Raw genomic sequence first — 17,358 nt, 5'->3', positions numbered from 1 at the left:
TGGACGGAGTTCTCTCGTGCTCCACGATGGGACAGCGGGACTGTGACGGTTGTCCCTGAGGATTATTGTCTCATGATGCAATTTGGGGGTCTGCATGATGGAGAGGGCGGTGCACTGGGGTTCTGGTCACCTCACAACTGTAGAGCCCTGGACAAGTCCCTCGCCTTCCCTGCCCTCAGTTTCCTTGTCCCTAAGCCTGGAGGCTCACCAGCTCCCTCTGGCCTCGTCCCACTCCCAGATCCCTGAGGCCGGCAGCCACCACCTTCCGGATGGGGCCGGGTCCCTCCACTTCCCCAGAGTGCAGGAGAGCGATGCTGGCCTCTACTCCTGCCGGGCCTGGAACCAGGCAGGCACCGCTCAGAAGGACTTTGAGCTCCTGGTTCTCAGTGAGTGTTCTGGGGGGTGGGGGGTGGGGTAGAAGGGGGCTGATGGATAGGCTAGGGGTCCTGCACCTTTCTTTTTGTGTGAGTTCGACAAACTGCACTGACTGCCTACTGTGTGCCAGGCCCTGTGCTGAGCAGGGGTGGGGGCGGTTGATCGGCAGACCCAGGCCCCATCCTCATAGAGCTAGGAGCTCTGAGCAAGGCATCAGACAATCGAACAGTTAGTCACTCATCACCATTGTGTTAGCACGAGGAAAGGGGTGCCGTGCTAGGGGCCCGGTCCAGGTTCAGGGTCTGGAGGTGCTCCTTGAAGGACAAAGGGGCTCCAGGCAACCCCTCTCCCCTTCAGAGACCTCTTGGAGGAGGGTTAGCGGTCTGAGGACTTTCACCTCTCCCCCTGTTGCCCCCTAGTCCCGCCTTCTGTGCTCGGAGCTGGGCCCGCCCAGCAGGTGCTGGCGCTGGCTGGCGGGCAGGTGGAGCTGGAGTGCCGAACATCAGGGGTTCCCATACCTCAGGTGGAATGGACCAAGGACGGGCAGTGAGTTCCCCTCCTCCCCCGGCGGGTGGCATGGGGTGGTGCCAAGCCTGGTGGGCTGGGTGGGGGACGCTGGGAAGCTGGACTCTGGGGGAGGAAGAGCCTGGGTGGCATTGCTCCTGCCTCTCAGTACTGGGCAGAGTCAGGCCCCTTCACCAGCACCCTACGGTGACCCAGGCCACACCTGCTCTCGTCTCAGCAGGTTGTCCCTTCTCCTCCTCCATCTTCATTTCTTTCTCCTTTCTTACTGAGGTGAAGTCCGTGTAGTATAAAGTTGGCCGTGTTAAAGCGTACACTTCTCCACTGTGGAGAACGCTTGCTGTGTTGACCAGCCTTCATATCTGTCTAGTCCCAGAACACTTCTGTGCCCCCACAAGGAGACCCCAAACCCCTTAGCCATCACTCGCCACTGTCCCAGTGGCGGGGGCGACCACTAAGGATCTGCCCGTTCCAGACATTTCATCCAGAGGGGGTTATGCACATGGCTCCTCGTGCCTGACTGGTTTCACTTAGCACCGCGTGTTCACAGTCCAGGGCAGCATTCCTTTATGACAGCCGAGTAATACTCCACCGACTTTCCCACCTTCCACTTCTCTGGTTCTCCACTGAAGGACTTTGGGGAGGGCTCCACCTTCGGGTGCTTGTTGGTCACCTAGCCTTCCATTACTACTGAGATAGCATGGGAGTGAAGGTCCATTCGATGCAGAGAGAGCAGGTGACAGAGCGGAGCGCCCCTGGGCCTTCCCAGGCTGTAGCCTCCATGGAAGCAGACTGCCAGGTCTTTTCTTGTGCAGAGCAGCTGGATGGTGTGAACCACTAACCTTTCAGTGAACAGCTGAGCACTTGGTTGTTGTGCCACCAGGGCTCCTGGGTGGGGCTATGGGCATTCTGCCGAGGCAGAAACCCAGGCACAGGAGGGCTAGTCTGGCTGCCCACAGTGGCCCAGGATGGGCAGTTGAGGCGGGGTTGGAAGCTGTGTGTCTGGCTGGCTGCATGGCTCCTGCTTCCCACACAGGTGCTCTTCTGAGCATCACTTGGAGGCAGCAGCCTCGAGTCTCTTGGATGCTCCATTTTCTCATCTGTGTAACAGAACCAGGGGTTCCAGAAACTCAGCTGTTTGAGAACCCTCTGAGATACATTCCCCTTGTACGTACGCCGGCTGGCATGTAGCCTACCCAGCTCAGTGACAGGCTGAGGAGGGTCGCTTGGCCTCGAGTTGGGATGGAGGCCAACCTGGGTCTCAGCAGGCAAGCCTCTTCCATTTGAGAGCAGTTTACTGAAGTCTGACGTTCGTGTCCTCAAACTCAGCCATGGCGACTATCCAGTTGATAGGGGTGAACAGGCCCCGCTGCAAATCAGTCTCATAACATTTCTATCACCCCAGGAAGGTCCCTAGAGTTTGGGTGCCGGCAGCCCCGACTCCTACCCCTAGCCCCAAGCAACCAGGGAGCAGCTTTCTGACTGGATCCACTCAGCAGGGGGTTCACATATGAGCCTGTTCATTTGTGGTCCAGGCCTGGGATGCGGGGACTAGGTGTGTGCACACCCCATGGCTGCACCTGAGAAGTCTTGCTGGCCTAGCCTTGTCAGGCCTGGGCACTGGCTTACTGGCTTGCTGGCTCGGGGCTCACTCACTCCCTGCAGTTCCCTGCTTGGCCAGGGAGGGCGGCAGAGTACCAGAGTATCAGGGCAGCCCAGTGGCAGCCAGTCCCAGCCTTTCTCACAGTATGCACGTGACCCGCTGTCTCCTCAGGCCCATCGTCCTGGGAGACCCTCACATCCAGCTCCAGGAGGGCGGCCAGCTTCTCCGGATCACCAGCAGTCACCTGAGGGATGAGGGCCGGTACCAGTGCGTGGCCTTCAGCGCAGCTGGACAGCAAGCTAAGGACTTCCAGCTCAGAGTATACTGTGAGCCCCTCCCCTCCCCTCCCTCCTGGAGCCTGCCCCCCCGACTGCCTCAGAGGCAGGATGACAGCACAAAGGGGGTGCAAGGGCGAGCCCCCGTCCAGGGAAGCCAGGATGGGGGGACTAGTGGGAATTCCGACCAGTCACAGTCACCCTATGCCCAATGCTCATATTTTACTATTTTTCTCTAACTTCACTCAGATGACTTGAAACACTTTTTTCTTTCATGCAAATCCCTGTACACAAGAAGTCATTTCTTTCCAGTGACATTTACTATTCCAGCCGTCAGTGGAAGGTCAAGGCCACTGGTATTAAGGGAAACCCCACTGCCGTCGTCATAACGACCCTATAGGACAGAGTAGAGCAGCTGCCCAGGGTTCCTGAGACGGTGGCTCTTTATGGGAGTGGACAACTTATCCTTCTCCTCGGAGTGGCTGGTGGGTTTGAACCAAAGACCTTCCAATTAGCAGCACAATGCTTAACCCACTACACCATCAGGCATGAATGGAAAGGAACTGAAAGCAAATGCCTGCAGAGGGTGCTGAGCCCATGCTGTGACCTTGGGAGAGAAGAAAGTGATAGAAAGGTTAAGAGCATAGCACCACGTGGGCCCTCGCCTGAGTCACCCTTAGGTAGAAGGGCGTTGGGAACAGACATAGCTCCTCCCTTCTGAGCTATGCGATTCACGCCTTCCCCACGTGATGGGCCACCTAAAGTCATCATGGGGGCCAGCAGTGGTGTGCCACCTGTCCTGTGGGAAGCCCCGATCTAGCCCACCCCCTCACTTTACAGATGGGGAAACTGAGGCCCAGAGAGGGGAAGTGACCTACCCTGGGTTATACAGTGAGTTAGAGGCAGAGTGGGATCCAGAGTCCCGCCCCCTCCCTGGCCTTCCGCATGTCCTGTGATGACTGGCTATGCTCCCCACGTCAGCATGCCCCTGAGCTGGCCCTCCTGTCTGTCCCCCAGGCCTCCACTCTCCCCGCCTCCCGCACCTTCCCTGCCCCCGTGGTGGAAGTCCTGGGTGTGGGACAGTGCCACTGGCACTGGAATATGCATGCCACTCTAGGGAAGGACACCAGCCGCTGCTGGGACCCCCTGTGACTGTCCCCTCCCCTCTGTTATCCTTCTCAGCTCGCCCCACCATTTGGGGCTCCAATGAGACCAGTGAGGTGGCTGTCATGGAGGGTCACCCGGTGCGGTTCCTCTGTGAGGCCCGGGGAGTCCCTGCTCCTGACATTACCTGGCTCAAGGATGGGACCCCACTTCCCATCAGCACAGAGGCTGTCTACAGCAGGGGGGGCCGGCAGCTGCAGCTGGCAACAGCCCGGGACTCAGACGCCGGCGTCTACACCTGCCAGGCCAGCAACGCTGCGGGGACAGCAGAGAAGACCACCAGGCTGGAGGTCTTTGGTGAGTGGGCCAGGCTTGCACCCGCTAGTGTTGATGGTCAGAGCGGCTGGGGTGGCCAGGGGCAGGAACTCTTGGCTGCGATGGCCTCCACCCATACCCAAAGGACAGTGAGGGCCAGAGGCAAATAGGATGGGAGGACTATTGAGTTGTCCAGGGAGAGGGTCATCTAAACTCAGCCTCATATTGGGAGGGAAACTGAGGCCAGGAGAGACGGGGGCTTGTCCAGGAGAGTCTAGCCTCCAGGTCTCCTCCACTCGTGATTTGGGGCTCATCACTGAACCACATGCAGGCCCTCATGACCACGACTACCAATTATCTGCTTTTAATTAACCAGGAGCTTGGCTCTCGGCAGCACTTTACATCATTAGCTCCTCTAATCCACCCCAGTCAGGAGAAAGATGAGGCTGTCTGCTCCTGTTAAGACTGGCAATTACAGAACCCCCAAGGAGCAGCTCCACTCTGTCCTATATAGGACCACTGTGCGCCTAGACTTGATGGCGATGAGTTTGGTTTTCTGATTTAATGCGGCGTGTGTACCTGGGTGGTGTGAACAATGGCGTAGTGGGTTATGCATTGAGCTGCTAACCGCAAGGTCAGTAGTTCAAAACCACCAGCCACTCCAAGGGAGAAAGATGAGGCTTTCTACTCCCATGGAGAATTACAGGCTCAGAAGCCCACAGGGGAAGTTCTGCCCTGTTCCCTAGGGTCGCTCTGAGTTAGAATCGACGCGATGGAAGTGAGATTGGTGGTTTGGGGAGGGAACTGAGTACAGCCAGAGTGCTCCTTAGAGGCGAGGATGGTGAGAGTTTGTCTCATATACTTTGGACATGCTGTCAGGCGCAACCCGTCCCTGGAGAAGGACATCATGCTTGGTAAAGGGGAGGGGCAGTGAAAAAGAGCAAGATGGGTTGACACGGTGGCTGTGTCAGACGCAAGAACAGCTGTGAGGATGGTGCCGGGCTGGGCCGTGTTTCACCCTGTTGTACACAGGGGTGCTATGAGCCAGAATCCACTCGATGTCTCTTGCAACAGTGGAAACGTAGGCAGTGGCAGCTCGCCCAAGGTGCATGGGAAGAGAGAAAGGCCAGGGATCTGCTTGCAAACAGCCAGCCAGTGGGAGCCCTTAGGGTGGAGGCAGAGCGGCTCTGCTCCGACCCACAGGGGGTTGCCCTGAGTTGGAACCCTACGGCTGCTTGGTTGATTGGTTTGTTTGTTGCATGTGACTTTTGGTCTCAAGTCTGTGTCCCCACTTACAGATGAACATGCTGGGGCCCAGTGCAGGAAGTGACCTGGGGTCACACAGCCAGGAGGTGCTGGGGCTGGGCTGTGCCCGAGTGGGTCTGATGGGCATGCATTACACCTCAGCCCCACCCTGGCTTTCTGAGTCCTGGCTGCAAGCTTGGGAAGATGGAGAACGCCGGGGCCAGGGGGCGGCTGTCCGAGTGCAGAGAGGAGGCAGCCCTGCAGCTGTGGTCCTCAAGATGCCATTGCTCGGATGCTGGGACCTCAGAAAGCCCTCAGGGAGGTTGGGCCACAGGGTCTGTGGACACCCTCTGAGGTTGGGCCCAGCTGCTAGCCCAGAGCTGCCTCTTTTGGGGTCAGAGGCCCTCTGGGAATGGAATGAAAGGGGTACTTGTGTCTATCACTGCTCCGTGTCCCCTGGTAATGGCTCACTCCCGCAGCACAGGGGTGATACACACAGATGTTCCCTCTGTGTGGCTACAGGGGGGGTCCCCCAGGGCCATCACTGGTTACACTAGGAGACACCTGGGGCGGGGGGCGAGCAATTGGCTCTGGCTCTGAACGCAAGAAGCCCATCCCACGGAGGGCAGCAGATGCGGGACCTTCTGCGTGTAGATGTTGGAGACACACACAGGCATGCCTTTGTTCCAGCTGTGATAAGCTCACAGGGCCCACCCTTAGTGGGGAGCACCAGGACGCACTCCCAGACAGATGGCAGTCAATGCCTTGGGAGGGCCAATGGGGCAGAGGAAAGTGGAGAAGCTTCCCCACCCAAACCAACTCACTGTGCCTTCCAGACATGACTCACAGCACCCCTACAGAACAGGGTAGGACTGCCCTTGTGGCTTCAGAGTCTGTAACTCTTTATGAGAGTAGAAAACCCTGTCTCACTCATGCAGGACAAAGTCTGTATCCCAACACGAGGGCGGGGGGCGGTTTCAAGTCGTGGAGGTGAAGCAGGGCTGGGCCAGGGAGGGAGGGTCTTACCCAGGCCTGTTGGGCAGAGAGCAGGCTGACATCAGGCAGGGCCCCCCAAGCAACCCCTGTGCCTCTTCCCTAGTCCCACCCACCATCGAGGGCGCTGATACAGGACCACATGTGGTGAAAGCTGTGGCCGGGAGGCCCTTGGCACTGGAGTGTGAGGCCAGAGGCCGCCCACACCCCACCCTCTCCTGGCACCACGAGGGGCTGCCGGTGGCCGAGAGCAACTCGACGTGGCTGGAGGCGGGCAGCGCGCTATGGCTGGAGAGCCCGGGCGAGGCGTCTGGAGGCCTGTACAGCTGCGTGGCCAGCAGCCCGGCTGGGGAGGCTGTGCTCCAGTACTTGGTGGAAATGCAGGGTGAGCCCCCAGCCACCTTCTCCCAGCATTAAGTGGGTGCCTATGGTGTGCCTGTCCTTCAGCCTCTGGAGAGGATGGGTGTGAAGGACAATAGCTTGTACCCATTGTGTTCAACAGAAGGGGACCCTGAGACCTGGGCAGGGGGTCCCGCAGGGTGAGGGGGAGCAGGCTTGGGTAGGTACCTGGGCCACTGCTCCTGTCTGTGGAACTGCAGCCTACTAACCTACTGAGGCCATGCAGCTGGCTTGGGATGGGCGGTGCCTTTGGCAGCCCCGCCCTCTATTTGACAGGTGCTTGAGCCCGAGCCAGTGTGGGAGGGGCCCTGGTGACACCGTGGGTCAGGCATTGGGCTGCAAAGACTCCAGTCACTCCTCTTCGGGAGAGAGATGTAGCTGAGTGTTTCCGTAGCGCTTTACCGTCTTGGGAACCCTCTGTAGGTCTGCGGCAAGTCGTAGTTGATATAGTGGCTATGGGTTTGGGGATTGCTTGATGGGAAGGGGCAGATGAGACACCTGTCCTGGGAAGCCCTCAGTCTGATGGTGGGAGGGACACTAAATAAGCAGCTTATGGAGAGCCAGAGGCAGTCCTGGTCTGGCCTTGGGGGAGGTCCTGGAAGGCTTCCTGGAGGAAGATGAGGTGAGGGTGTGGGTCTTCCTCCATGGGTCAGGGTTTGCTCAGCTCCAAACGACGGATGGTGGGTCCCACCCACAGTGCCTCCGCAGCTCCTGGTGGCTGAAGGGTTGGGCCAGGTGACAGCCGTCGTGGGACAGTCCCTGCAACTCCCCTGCCAGGCCTCAGGGACCCCGCTGCCCACTCTCCAGTGAGTAAGGGGGGTGAGGCCCTGGGGCGAGGTGGGGGACAGAGAGTGTGTGCACTGGGGGCAGGCGAGGCAGGGAGAAGCAATGCTCTACGGAGGAGGATGAACAAGGCAGGCGGGGACGTGGAGGGACTGCCTGGCCCGGCCCACCCCGTCTGTGGCTGACCCCTCCCACCCACTTCAGGTGGCTGCAGAATGGCCGCCCCATCGAGGAGCTGGCCGGCGTGCAGGTGTCCCCTCAGGGGGCCACACTACACATCGGCCGCGTGGAGCTGGACCACACGGGCCTCTTTGCCTGCCAGGCCATCAACGAGGCAGGCACTGCTGGGGCAGAGGTGGAAGTGTCAGTGCATGGTGAGCAGACATCTGGGATTGTTGGGGGCCATGAGGTGGCTGAGATGCCAGGGTTGGGCAGAGCCAGAGGCCTCTGCTAGCTATCCCTGGGCAGGCCTGGGAAGGGCATGGGACTGGTCTTCTGTGGCTAGTGTTACGGGACTGGGCTTCCCAGGTGGCCAGAGAGAGGCAGGTGTGAGTGGCAGGTCTTGTCACTGGTCCGCCTTGTCCTCTTCCTTGTCCAGGCCCCCGCTACCCTCCCCAACCTTCATTCCCACATGCCAGCACTTTGTGTTTGTTGACTGCATGGAGCTTCCTCCATGTCCTTGAATACATCTGCTCCCTCTTCCGTCTGTCTTGTGTATGTTGTTCCCTCTGCCTGAAACTTCGCTCCCCCCTTCCCCCCGCCGTCTGCAGAGGCGTCCCTGCTTCCCCACACTAACCTGCACAGGACGGTCTCTGCTGGCCATCCTTGTGGGAGGTCTTGTTCAGTTTCCCAAAGGGGAATCCCGGGAGCCCCTGCTCTTTGTTGGGGGGTCCCGGGTAATGCGCAGACCCGGGCTCAGAGTGGATGCTCTGTGCATCCAGTGCTGGCTCCCAGCGTGGAGCATTTTTCCAAAGCCAGGCATCTGAGGGGCAGGTGAAGGCAAGAGGCCAGCCCATGACCAATCCTGAAATGCCATTCCTCAATCCCCTGGGTGCCCCCTGCATCTCCCCCAGCCCTGACTTGAGACCTTCCCCCGTCTCCCCGGCCAGAGCTCCCGCAGGTCGAGATCCTCGGAGGTGAGAATATCACAGCCCCTTTCCTGCGGCCTGTGACCCTCCAGTGCATGGGGTCTGGGGTACCTGCTCCAAGCCTCCGCTGGTGGAAGGATGGGGTGGCCCTGGCAGCCTCGGGGGGAAGCCTGAAGGTATGGACGGGGCTCTAGGGCTGGTGGGTCAGCTGGGCATGGGTGGAGGGGATGCTGGGGAGCCCAGGGGGAGTTCTGGCAGCCCAGGAGTGGGATGGGATCTCACTTATAGGGAGGTCAGTAGGATGCTGGACCAGAACAGGGGGCAGGCCCGTGGACTATTCTAGGTCCTGGGAGCTGGAGCCACAGAGGGGAGAGAGTGGAGTTGGTGTGCATGCCCAAGGGTCAGCGGAACCCTGAGAATCCTGGGAGCTGGCCTCATGACTCCACCCCTAGAACCAAACCTGACCCCAATGGCACCCTGGCTATTTGCCATGTTCTGTTTGCTTACCCACCCCCACCCCCCAACTCATATCCTCAAGGTGCCCACTCTTCCTTCCTCCTTCCCCTCCAGATTGAGAAGGTGGACCTGAGGGACGAAGGAGTCTACACCTGCTCTGCCACCAATGTGGCTGGAGAGAGCAAGAAGGATGTGGCACTCAAGGTCTTGGGTGAGGACCCATCACCAGGGCCCCGGGTAATGGATGGTCCCTATGGTCTTGGGAGGCCGGATCATAGCTGAAGTGGAAAGTCCTGAGGTCACATGGCGAGTGCTGCCCCGCAGCCCTTCCTGGGGCCGTGTCCCAGTGACTCATAGCTGTGGTCCCTGCGCCTCACCCAGCCCTTCCAGAGTGGTGTCTGGTTCACATGCATCTTTGCATGTGTGCGTGAAATCCCGGCTCCTTGTCCTACCCTGGACTATTCTTGTCTGAGTGTCTGACTGCAGTGGAGATGGCCTTTGTTCCTGGGCTTGGTCCCAGGAGCAGCTGCCGAACCAGCAGATTGGATCGAGGGTAGAAGTCTTGCTGCCCAGGAATCATTGGAAGACGGGAAAGAGCCATGGGAATGGCTGAGATGTGGCTCACCACCCCTCCCTGGGGGGGCCTCTCATTATCTCCTCTTAGTGCCCCCCAACATCGAGCCAGGTCCACTCAACAAGGCAGTGCTGGAGAATGGTTCAGTGGCCCTGGAGTGTCTGGCTTCAGGTGTACCCCCACCTGGTAAGACCCCCCCACCCCCTTCCTCTTGGTTGAAAGCTTCTTCTAGCTGATCTTAATTCCACATCTTGTGAGACTGGCAATTCCCCGGACATCACTCTGGCTGTGGACATGAGGAGCCAGGAGAGAGATCCACAGACCTCTCTGCCTGCCCCTCCCATTCCCCTCTCTTCCTTCTAAACAGCCTTGGGTAGGCCAGAACCTTTGCTCTGTGCCTGAGGCAAAACCGGTGGGACTTCTGCTGGCAGGCCAGGGCTGTGACCTCTGAGTCACCCTCTTGCTGGTCTCTTCTCTAGATAGACCAGCAGCTGTGGGTGTGGCAAGGAGCAGGGGGCTAGGCGTGGGTGCTCAGTGGACAGGTTGGACATGGTCAGGACCTGGGAAGAGGACCCACTGCTGGGCCCCATCGGAACCTGGGGCACCCTGCTTTGCTGGCCTAGGGGAATATTTGCCCTTCCCTTAGGGGACACCCCTGGGGTCCTGGGATGAACCCTTGGCAGAAGGTCAGGAAGCTGAAGACACTGGGGGCCTGACCTGCCTTGTGAGCTGCGGATTTGGATGTAGAGTGGACCGTGGTGGGGTGGTCTCCTGGCAGAGGAGGAGATGAGGGGTGCCAGGCGGGGGTGGTCTCTCTGTACTTTGAGGGCCCCATCCTCCCACCCCTTGGGACTTCCTCTCTGCCCTGGGCCCTGCCTCAGCCAATCCTGCGCTGTCCCACACTGTGCCGCCCCCTTCCTGGAGAGCGCTGGCTTTCCGAAGCACCTAGAATGAAGGCTCAGCCTGTGGCCATCCTGGAAGCCCCTCTGCAATGCCAGCAGCTCTGGCAGGATCCCAACCTTTCTTCCCCAGATGTCTCCTGGTTCAAGGGTCGCCGGCCCATTTCGGCCTGGAGGGGAGCGACTCCATCAGCCGATGGAAGAGTTCTCCGCATTGAGCGAGCCCGGCTTGCTGACGCGGGCAGCTACCGCTGCGTGGCAGCCAATGTAGCAGGCAGCACCGAACTGCAGTATGGCCTGAGGGTCAATGGTGAGCTTCCTTGGGACTGGAAAGATTCTTATTCAGAACGTTGTCCTTCTCATTCATTTGTTTGTCCATCTATCCATCCATCCATCCATCCATCCATCCATCCATCCATCGAGACATCTAAAAATCCATCCATTAATCCAATCCTCCATCTGTGTATCCATCCATCTATGCAGAATTCAACCCTCTAGTCACTAAGTGTCCATCTATCCATTCACCCTTGCCTCCATTCATTCAACCCACCCTCGTCTCCATTCATTCAACCATCCCTCCATCTACCTCTCCCTCTTTTTTCCAAGCACATTTATGGAGTTGGTACCCTGGGGAAGGCAGACCCAAGGGTTGTAGCCCAGAACAAGACTCACCCAGGAGCTTGCCATTGAGTGGCGGCTACAGTAATTAGACAATTCCCTGGATTACTGCTCCGTGACACGTATGATCGGAGGTAGGAAGGACGGTACAAGCTGCCTTGTTTGCCACGCCCAGGGCAGAGAGACCTGCCAAGTCGGGAAGCATCTTTGAGACCAAGACGCTTTGCCTGCCGCTCTTTGTCAAGGACGGAAGCTGCAGAGACTTGGGGAATGTAAGGAACAGGAAGGCGGCCAGGAAGCCTGGAACTTATAAAACAAGGAGAGGCAGGGCCAGGACAGTGCTGGTGGCCAGATGGCAGCAGGACCTTGAGGGCCTGTGGGTCATAGGTAAGGTCTTTATCCCAAGAACAGTGGGTGACCAGACAGGTGACTGGGACCCTGGACATCATGGCTGGCACCCCCCAGATAGAACTGAACCTTCTGACTGCTTTCTGCAGAAGGGTGCAGATAAAACCCACCCATGTAGCCTCGGTGCTTTGAGGCCTCACCCCACCCTCCACAATTCATGATGCCACGATAACCAGGAAGCCCAAGCTAGTTGACCTTGGGCAGGCTCTGCACCTGCTGGAGTCTCCCTGTGCCTTCTGCAGGAGCCTGGCAGCGTGGTGGAGCACTGAGGAGTACCACGCCTATGTCCTGAGCTTTTCAGCTTGTGCCACCATCGTCACCCAAGCTCAGTGGGTGGCTCTATGTGTCCCCACCCTACAGTGCCTCCACGCATCATGCTGCCACCCAGCCTGCCAGGGCCTGTGCTGCTTGGTGCCCCCGTTCGGCTGACCTGCAATGCCACCGGAGCCCCCAGCCCCACTCTGATTTGGCTGAAGGATGGAAACCCCGTGTCTACTGCAGAGACTTCCGGCCTCCAGGTCAGTAGGGCTAGAGGCCGTGTTTCACCCACCTGATGCCTCTGCCGGTGCTGGAAGCAGCACGGTCAGGACACAGGAGCCCAGCGGTGAGGGACAGGCATCTACTGCTCAGAGGTGGTGGCTGGAAGGCTGTTGAAGGGTCAAGACATGCTGAGCTTGCTGTCCAACAGAGCAGCGCTGGCCACAGTTTGAGTAATGTATAGTCTTCCAGTAGCCTCAGCAGAATGGTCTGGTATTCTTCTTCCTTAGAGATTACAGCCAAGAAACCCCCACTGGGCAGGTCTAATCTGTCACCATGAGTCAGAATGGACTCAATGTCACCACATCAAGATGCCAGGGCGGTGCACAGGGTTAAGCAGTGGACCTCAAACCTAAAGGCTGGCAGTTTGAACCCAGCCAGTGGCTCTGTGCATCCATAAAGACGACATCCACCTCCAAACAAGCACCCCCTAAATGAGGTGTCAGCACACACGGAGAGCATTCAGCTTGTGTGACTCAAGGATTGTAAATAATAACATCCAAGACCAGAGGAGGGAACGGTATTGGAGCTGAATTCTGAGCGCTTGATTTGTAGAAGGCTGTGGATGACAGTGAAAACCCCAAACCCCTATGCAGGGGCCCCGTGTGGATTAGCCTCGGGTGAATCCCTCTGGCTGTTAACCAAGGGAGGCGAATTGCCTTGCTATCAGACAGAGGGCATTGGAAAGTGGACTCATGCGGATGTAGTGAGGTTAAAATACAACACCTTATCACTTATTCTTCCCTTTGGCCCATTTAAAAAATCATTTTATTGGGGCTCATACAATGCTTATCACAATCCATGCATACATCCATTGTGTCAAGCACATTTGTACATTTGTTGCCATCGTCATTCTCAAAACATTTTCTTTCTACTTGAGCCCTTGGTATCAGCTCCTCATTTTTCACCCTCCCTCCCTGCCCCCTCTCCCTCATGAACCCTTGATAATTTATAAATTATTATTATTTTTTCATGTCTTATACTGACTGATGTCTCCCTTCACTCACTTTTCTGTTGTCCATCCCCCAGCGAGGGGGTTATATGTAGATCATTGTAATCGGTTCCCTTTCTCCCCCTACCTTCCCCTTCCCCTCCTGGTATCATCTCATTATTGGTCCTGAGGGGTTTATCTGTCCTGGATTCTCTGTGTTTCCAGCTCTTATCTGTACCAGTGTACATGCCAGATTTGTAAGGCAGGATTGGGATCATGATAGTGGGAGGGGCAGGGAAGAAGCATTAAAGAACTAGAGGAAAGTTGTGTTTCATTGGTGCTATACTGCACCCTGAATGGCTCATCTCCTCCCTGAGACCCTTCTGTAAGGGGATGTCCAGTTCCCTACAGATGGCCTTTGAGTCTCCACTCTGTACTCCCCCTCATTCACATTGATAGGATTTTTTATTCTTTGATGCATCAACATCTCATGATCACACAGGCTGGTGTGCTTCTTCCATGTGGGCTTTGTTGCTTCTCAGCTAGATGGCTACTTGTTTATCTTCAAGCCTTTAAGATCCCAGATCTTTTGATAGCCTAGCACCATCAGTTTTCTTCATCACATTTGCTTATGCACCTGCTTTGTCTTCAATGATCATGTCGGGAAGGTGAGCATCATGGAATGCCAATTTAATAGAACAAAGTGTTTTTGCATTGAGGGAGTACTTGAGTAGAGGCCCAGTGTCCATCTGCTACCTTAATACTAAACCCATAAATATGTGCACAAAGATCTATTTCCCCATCCTCATATATTAATATATTGACATATGTACATGTGTGTATTTAGACATCTATACATTCCCTTTGCCTCCTAGTTCTTTCCTCTATTTCTTTTTACTTTCCTCTTGTCCCACTGTCATGCTCAGCTTTCATTTGGGTGTCAGTAATTCCTCTCGGTTACATTGCCCTTGATCAAGTCCTACCAGGCCACCTACACCCTCCTCGCCATTGATTTTGGATCACTTGTTGTTCCTTTGTCCCTGGGTTTGTTAACACCACTTCCTTTTCCCCACCTCCCCCTCTCCCATGTCCCTCCGAAACACTGGCCCTGTTATTTTCTCCTACAGATTGTTTATCCCACCTATCTTATCTAGATAGACCTGCAGAGATGATAATATGCACAAAACAAGACAGCAAAACAAAGCAACAACGACAAAAAAAAGAAAAGAAAGAAAAGCCTGTAAATAGTTCAAGGTCTGTTTGTTGACCTTTAAGAGTGTTTTCCAGTTGAGTCTGATAGGGTGCCACTGGCCCCAAAGTCTATTTTTGGTGTTCCCTGGGGACTTCATTGCTCTGTTCCCCTTGCTGTTCTGTTGCACACCCTTAGTGTTTTGCCTGAGTGTGGCGGGGTCAGAGCAGGAACAATTTCCACTCTGTGTCTCCAATGCTGTCCCCTGTAGGGCCATGGGACAGTGAGGGATGTCGTGTCTCATAGTGGGGCCAGCGTATGGTCTTCTCTGTGGATTGGCTGCTCTGAGTGGGAATCTCATCCTTAAGGCTTGGTGGGCCAGGTTGTGCTCCACTCTCTTCCTCCCCCTTCATTTGCTCCTGTGTGCTCTGATCACATGCCCCTCTCCCTGAGCTGCAGCTTCAGTGCTGTCCTCTGAAGGGAATTCCTCTGGGGGGAGGGGTGGGTGTCCACTTAGTTGGGTTTGGGGCCGGCCCCTCAGACCTCTCCACTGGTTCCCTACTCCACGCCGGGATATTGCATTCACACCTTGTGGCACTGGGTTGGAGTCTGGTCCCTCTTTCCCTGTGGAGATGTAAACAGTACCCTCCCCTTGGGTGGGTTAGTGGCCTTTTTGGCGCCCATTTTAAATCTGTTCTAGTCTTTATTATTTTCTGCTTTCTTTCTACTACATTTCCCCCTGTTATATTTTGTTGTTAGGTTGTTGTTTTGGTTTTTGGTATGTTATTTCTCTCTATGAAACCTAGAATATGTCGCTCTACAGCTACGGTAACTGGATTGGTGGTTTCTTGGGTTGTGGTAGGAAAGGGTGGGCAGAATCTGGAGCGCAGAAGAATGAGTGCAAGGGAAAGAAGATGTTCAAAAATGGAGTGTGGTGGCCGTTGCAAACTCTTTAATACGTTAAACCATTGATCGTATGACATCTGAGTTATGTGTCAATAAAAAAATCAAAAGTAAACAGACAACAGTCACGAAAAGTCCGATGTGGCAGCTCCAAGCTGCCGTAGGGAGTCGCCATGCTTTGGAATCAAATCAACAGGAACGAACAACAATTACTAAAGAGAAACAGGGGTGGTGGTGTTAATTTTAATAAGGCATTTATTTTACCTGGCGTTTCCAAATACTGTTCTGTTGCACACCCTGAGGCCGGCATGAAGAAGTTGAAGTGAGACTAGGAGCACTCATTCTCCTTTGGGGATTGGACTCTGACCTGGGCTGTGTGGTTGACTCATCCCCAGTGTGGACCGGCCACAGCTCCAGGGCTCACAGGCGACGTGTGGTGGCCACTAGGAGTGGACAGTGAGGCTCTAGAGCTGTCTGCTTCTAAGTGGGTGATACTGTCCCCTGGGTATGGGGTTGGGGGTGGAGCGGGACAGTATCTAAACTAAACTCAAAACACTGACACCGAGTTGAATCCCCCTCATAATCACCCTATAGGGTCGCGCTGGCCCCTGTGGGTTTCCCAGCCCGTGACTCTCTGGGAGCAGAGAGCTTCCTCTCTCTCCGAAGAGCGTTGCTGGTTTGGGCCTGCCTGCCTTGCGGTGAGCTGCCCTGTGTGTAACCACTACCCCACCAGGGCTCCAGGGAACTGTCCGGGGGCTCGGCAAAAGCAGACCCTACCCTAGATTACGGGCTATAATACAGATGTTTTTAATGGACCGAACGATAGCGAGTCGCTTTTTTCCCCTGGAAAAAAAAGGGAGGGGTGGGCGCGGTAGGCCAAACAAGTTGGTGAATTTATGTTCTCCTGTGTCCTTGCAGGCTGCCAGCTGGCAGGGGCTGCTTGAGGCGCCTGGTCTCCCTGCATTCTGAGGGTCTCTGGGGTGCTTGTTAGCAGGGCCAGCATGTGAGGGGTGGCTGCTGGCCCTTGACAGGAGGTCAGTGATGCTCAGCCCAACGTGCCCTCTCTTCTGGCGACCCAGGTCTTCCCCGGTGGCCGGGTCCTCACCTTGGCCAGTGCCCGGGCCTCTGACGCCGGCAGCTACTCCTGCGTGGCTGTGAGTGCCGTGGGCGAGGATCGCCGGGATGTCATCCTGCAAATCCATGGTGAGACGGAGACCTGCTCGGTCCAGGGAAGGTGGGGCGGCGGACATCCCTGGCTGCATTCAAAGGGAAAATGGCTGGTGATCGGAGGCTGGCTGAGAGCTGTGCGGTGCCGGGGAGGGGGCTCCCCTCTCCTCCCCGGGTAGGAGCCTTGCGTGTTGAGCAGGTGGGTAGGGTGGCAGCCTGAGTGGCCAGGAGTGGAAGGAGGATGAAATAGGGGGAGGAACGCCAGGTATACCAGTAGTTCCAGGCCCAAAGCCAGGCAGCCCAGCCAGCATCCCCAGTGGTGTGTCCACTGAGGAAAGGCCATTCTGGAAAGGCTGTGTGGGTGATGGCCAGGAACAGACATGTGAGTGTAGTGGGCCTGAGGTTTCCAACCGACCATCTTCACTTCCTAGCCAACTGTCCTTGAGTCGCTCAGTTTGCATCTCTGGACCTTGGCTTCCTCATGTATGACCCAGGCCGGGGCTAGGTGGGGCGGGGTGGAAAGAATAGCGCCCACCTCACAGGTTGCCCCTGGAGAGGCATGAAGCCCATCCGGTGCACACTCACCACAGCCCTTGCTCCTGAAGGCCATCCTGTGGGCTTTGGTGGGGGCCAGTGGAGGTCCACAAGGGACTGAGGCAGAGGGGAGGGGAATGCAGGGCAGGTTTCTTCCTTGGCTGAGACACTGAGAGTGGTGTCAAGTACTGTGTACACACATGACCCGCGGGCACTTTTCATCCTGGAGCGCCACTGTGAGGCGGCCATGTTCTTTACGCCCATTTCACAGACGAGCAAGCCGGGGTTCAGAGCGCTGGAGAAGCAGCTCCAGGCCCTTCCCCACGAAGGAGCGGCAGGCAGGAGTCCAGCCCAAGCGGCCTGACTCCCGGTTCTGCGTCCATCACCACTAGGCTGCAGGATTATTTTGATCTCAGAGGGGAAAGTGGATCTGAGGATTG

General features: G+C 56.6%; 1 protein-coding gene across 1 annotated transcript in view; it reads left to right on the top strand.

Annotated features, from left to right (window-relative positions):
• HMCN2 (hemicentin 2) overlaps window positions 1–17,358 on the top strand; it is a 166,454-nt gene that overhangs the window by 81,297 nt on the left and 67,799 nt on the right. The window contains exons 29-41 of the mRNA XM_075559554.1: window positions 239–386; window positions 795–921; window positions 2,672–2,826; window positions 3,958–4,236; window positions 6,539–6,817; window positions 7,529–7,637; window positions 7,819–7,988; window positions 8,724–8,878; window positions 9,273–9,369; window positions 9,823–9,918; window positions 10,765–10,941; window positions 12,018–12,175; window positions 16,297–16,420. Of these exons, the coding sequence (XP_075415669.1) occupies window positions 239–386; window positions 795–921; window positions 2,672–2,826; window positions 3,958–4,236; window positions 6,539–6,817; window positions 7,529–7,637; window positions 7,819–7,988; window positions 8,724–8,878; window positions 9,273–9,369; window positions 9,823–9,918; window positions 10,765–10,941; window positions 12,018–12,175; window positions 16,297–16,420 (2,074 nt within the window). The remainder of the gene's footprint in view (window positions 1–238; window positions 387–794; window positions 922–2,671; window positions 2,827–3,957; window positions 4,237–6,538; window positions 6,818–7,528; window positions 7,638–7,818; window positions 7,989–8,723; window positions 8,879–9,272; window positions 9,370–9,822; window positions 9,919–10,764; window positions 10,942–12,017; window positions 12,176–16,296; window positions 16,421–17,358) is intronic.

This window comes from Tenrec ecaudatus, chromosome 10 (assembly GCF_050624435.1).
Source record: "Tenrec ecaudatus isolate mTenEca1 chromosome 10, mTenEca1.hap1, whole genome shotgun sequence".
NCBI lineage: Eukaryota > Metazoa > Chordata > Mammalia > Afrosoricida > Tenrecidae > Tenrec > Tenrec ecaudatus.
Note: the sequence above shows the minus strand (reverse complement) of the source record. Positions and strands in the feature narration are given on the sequence as shown.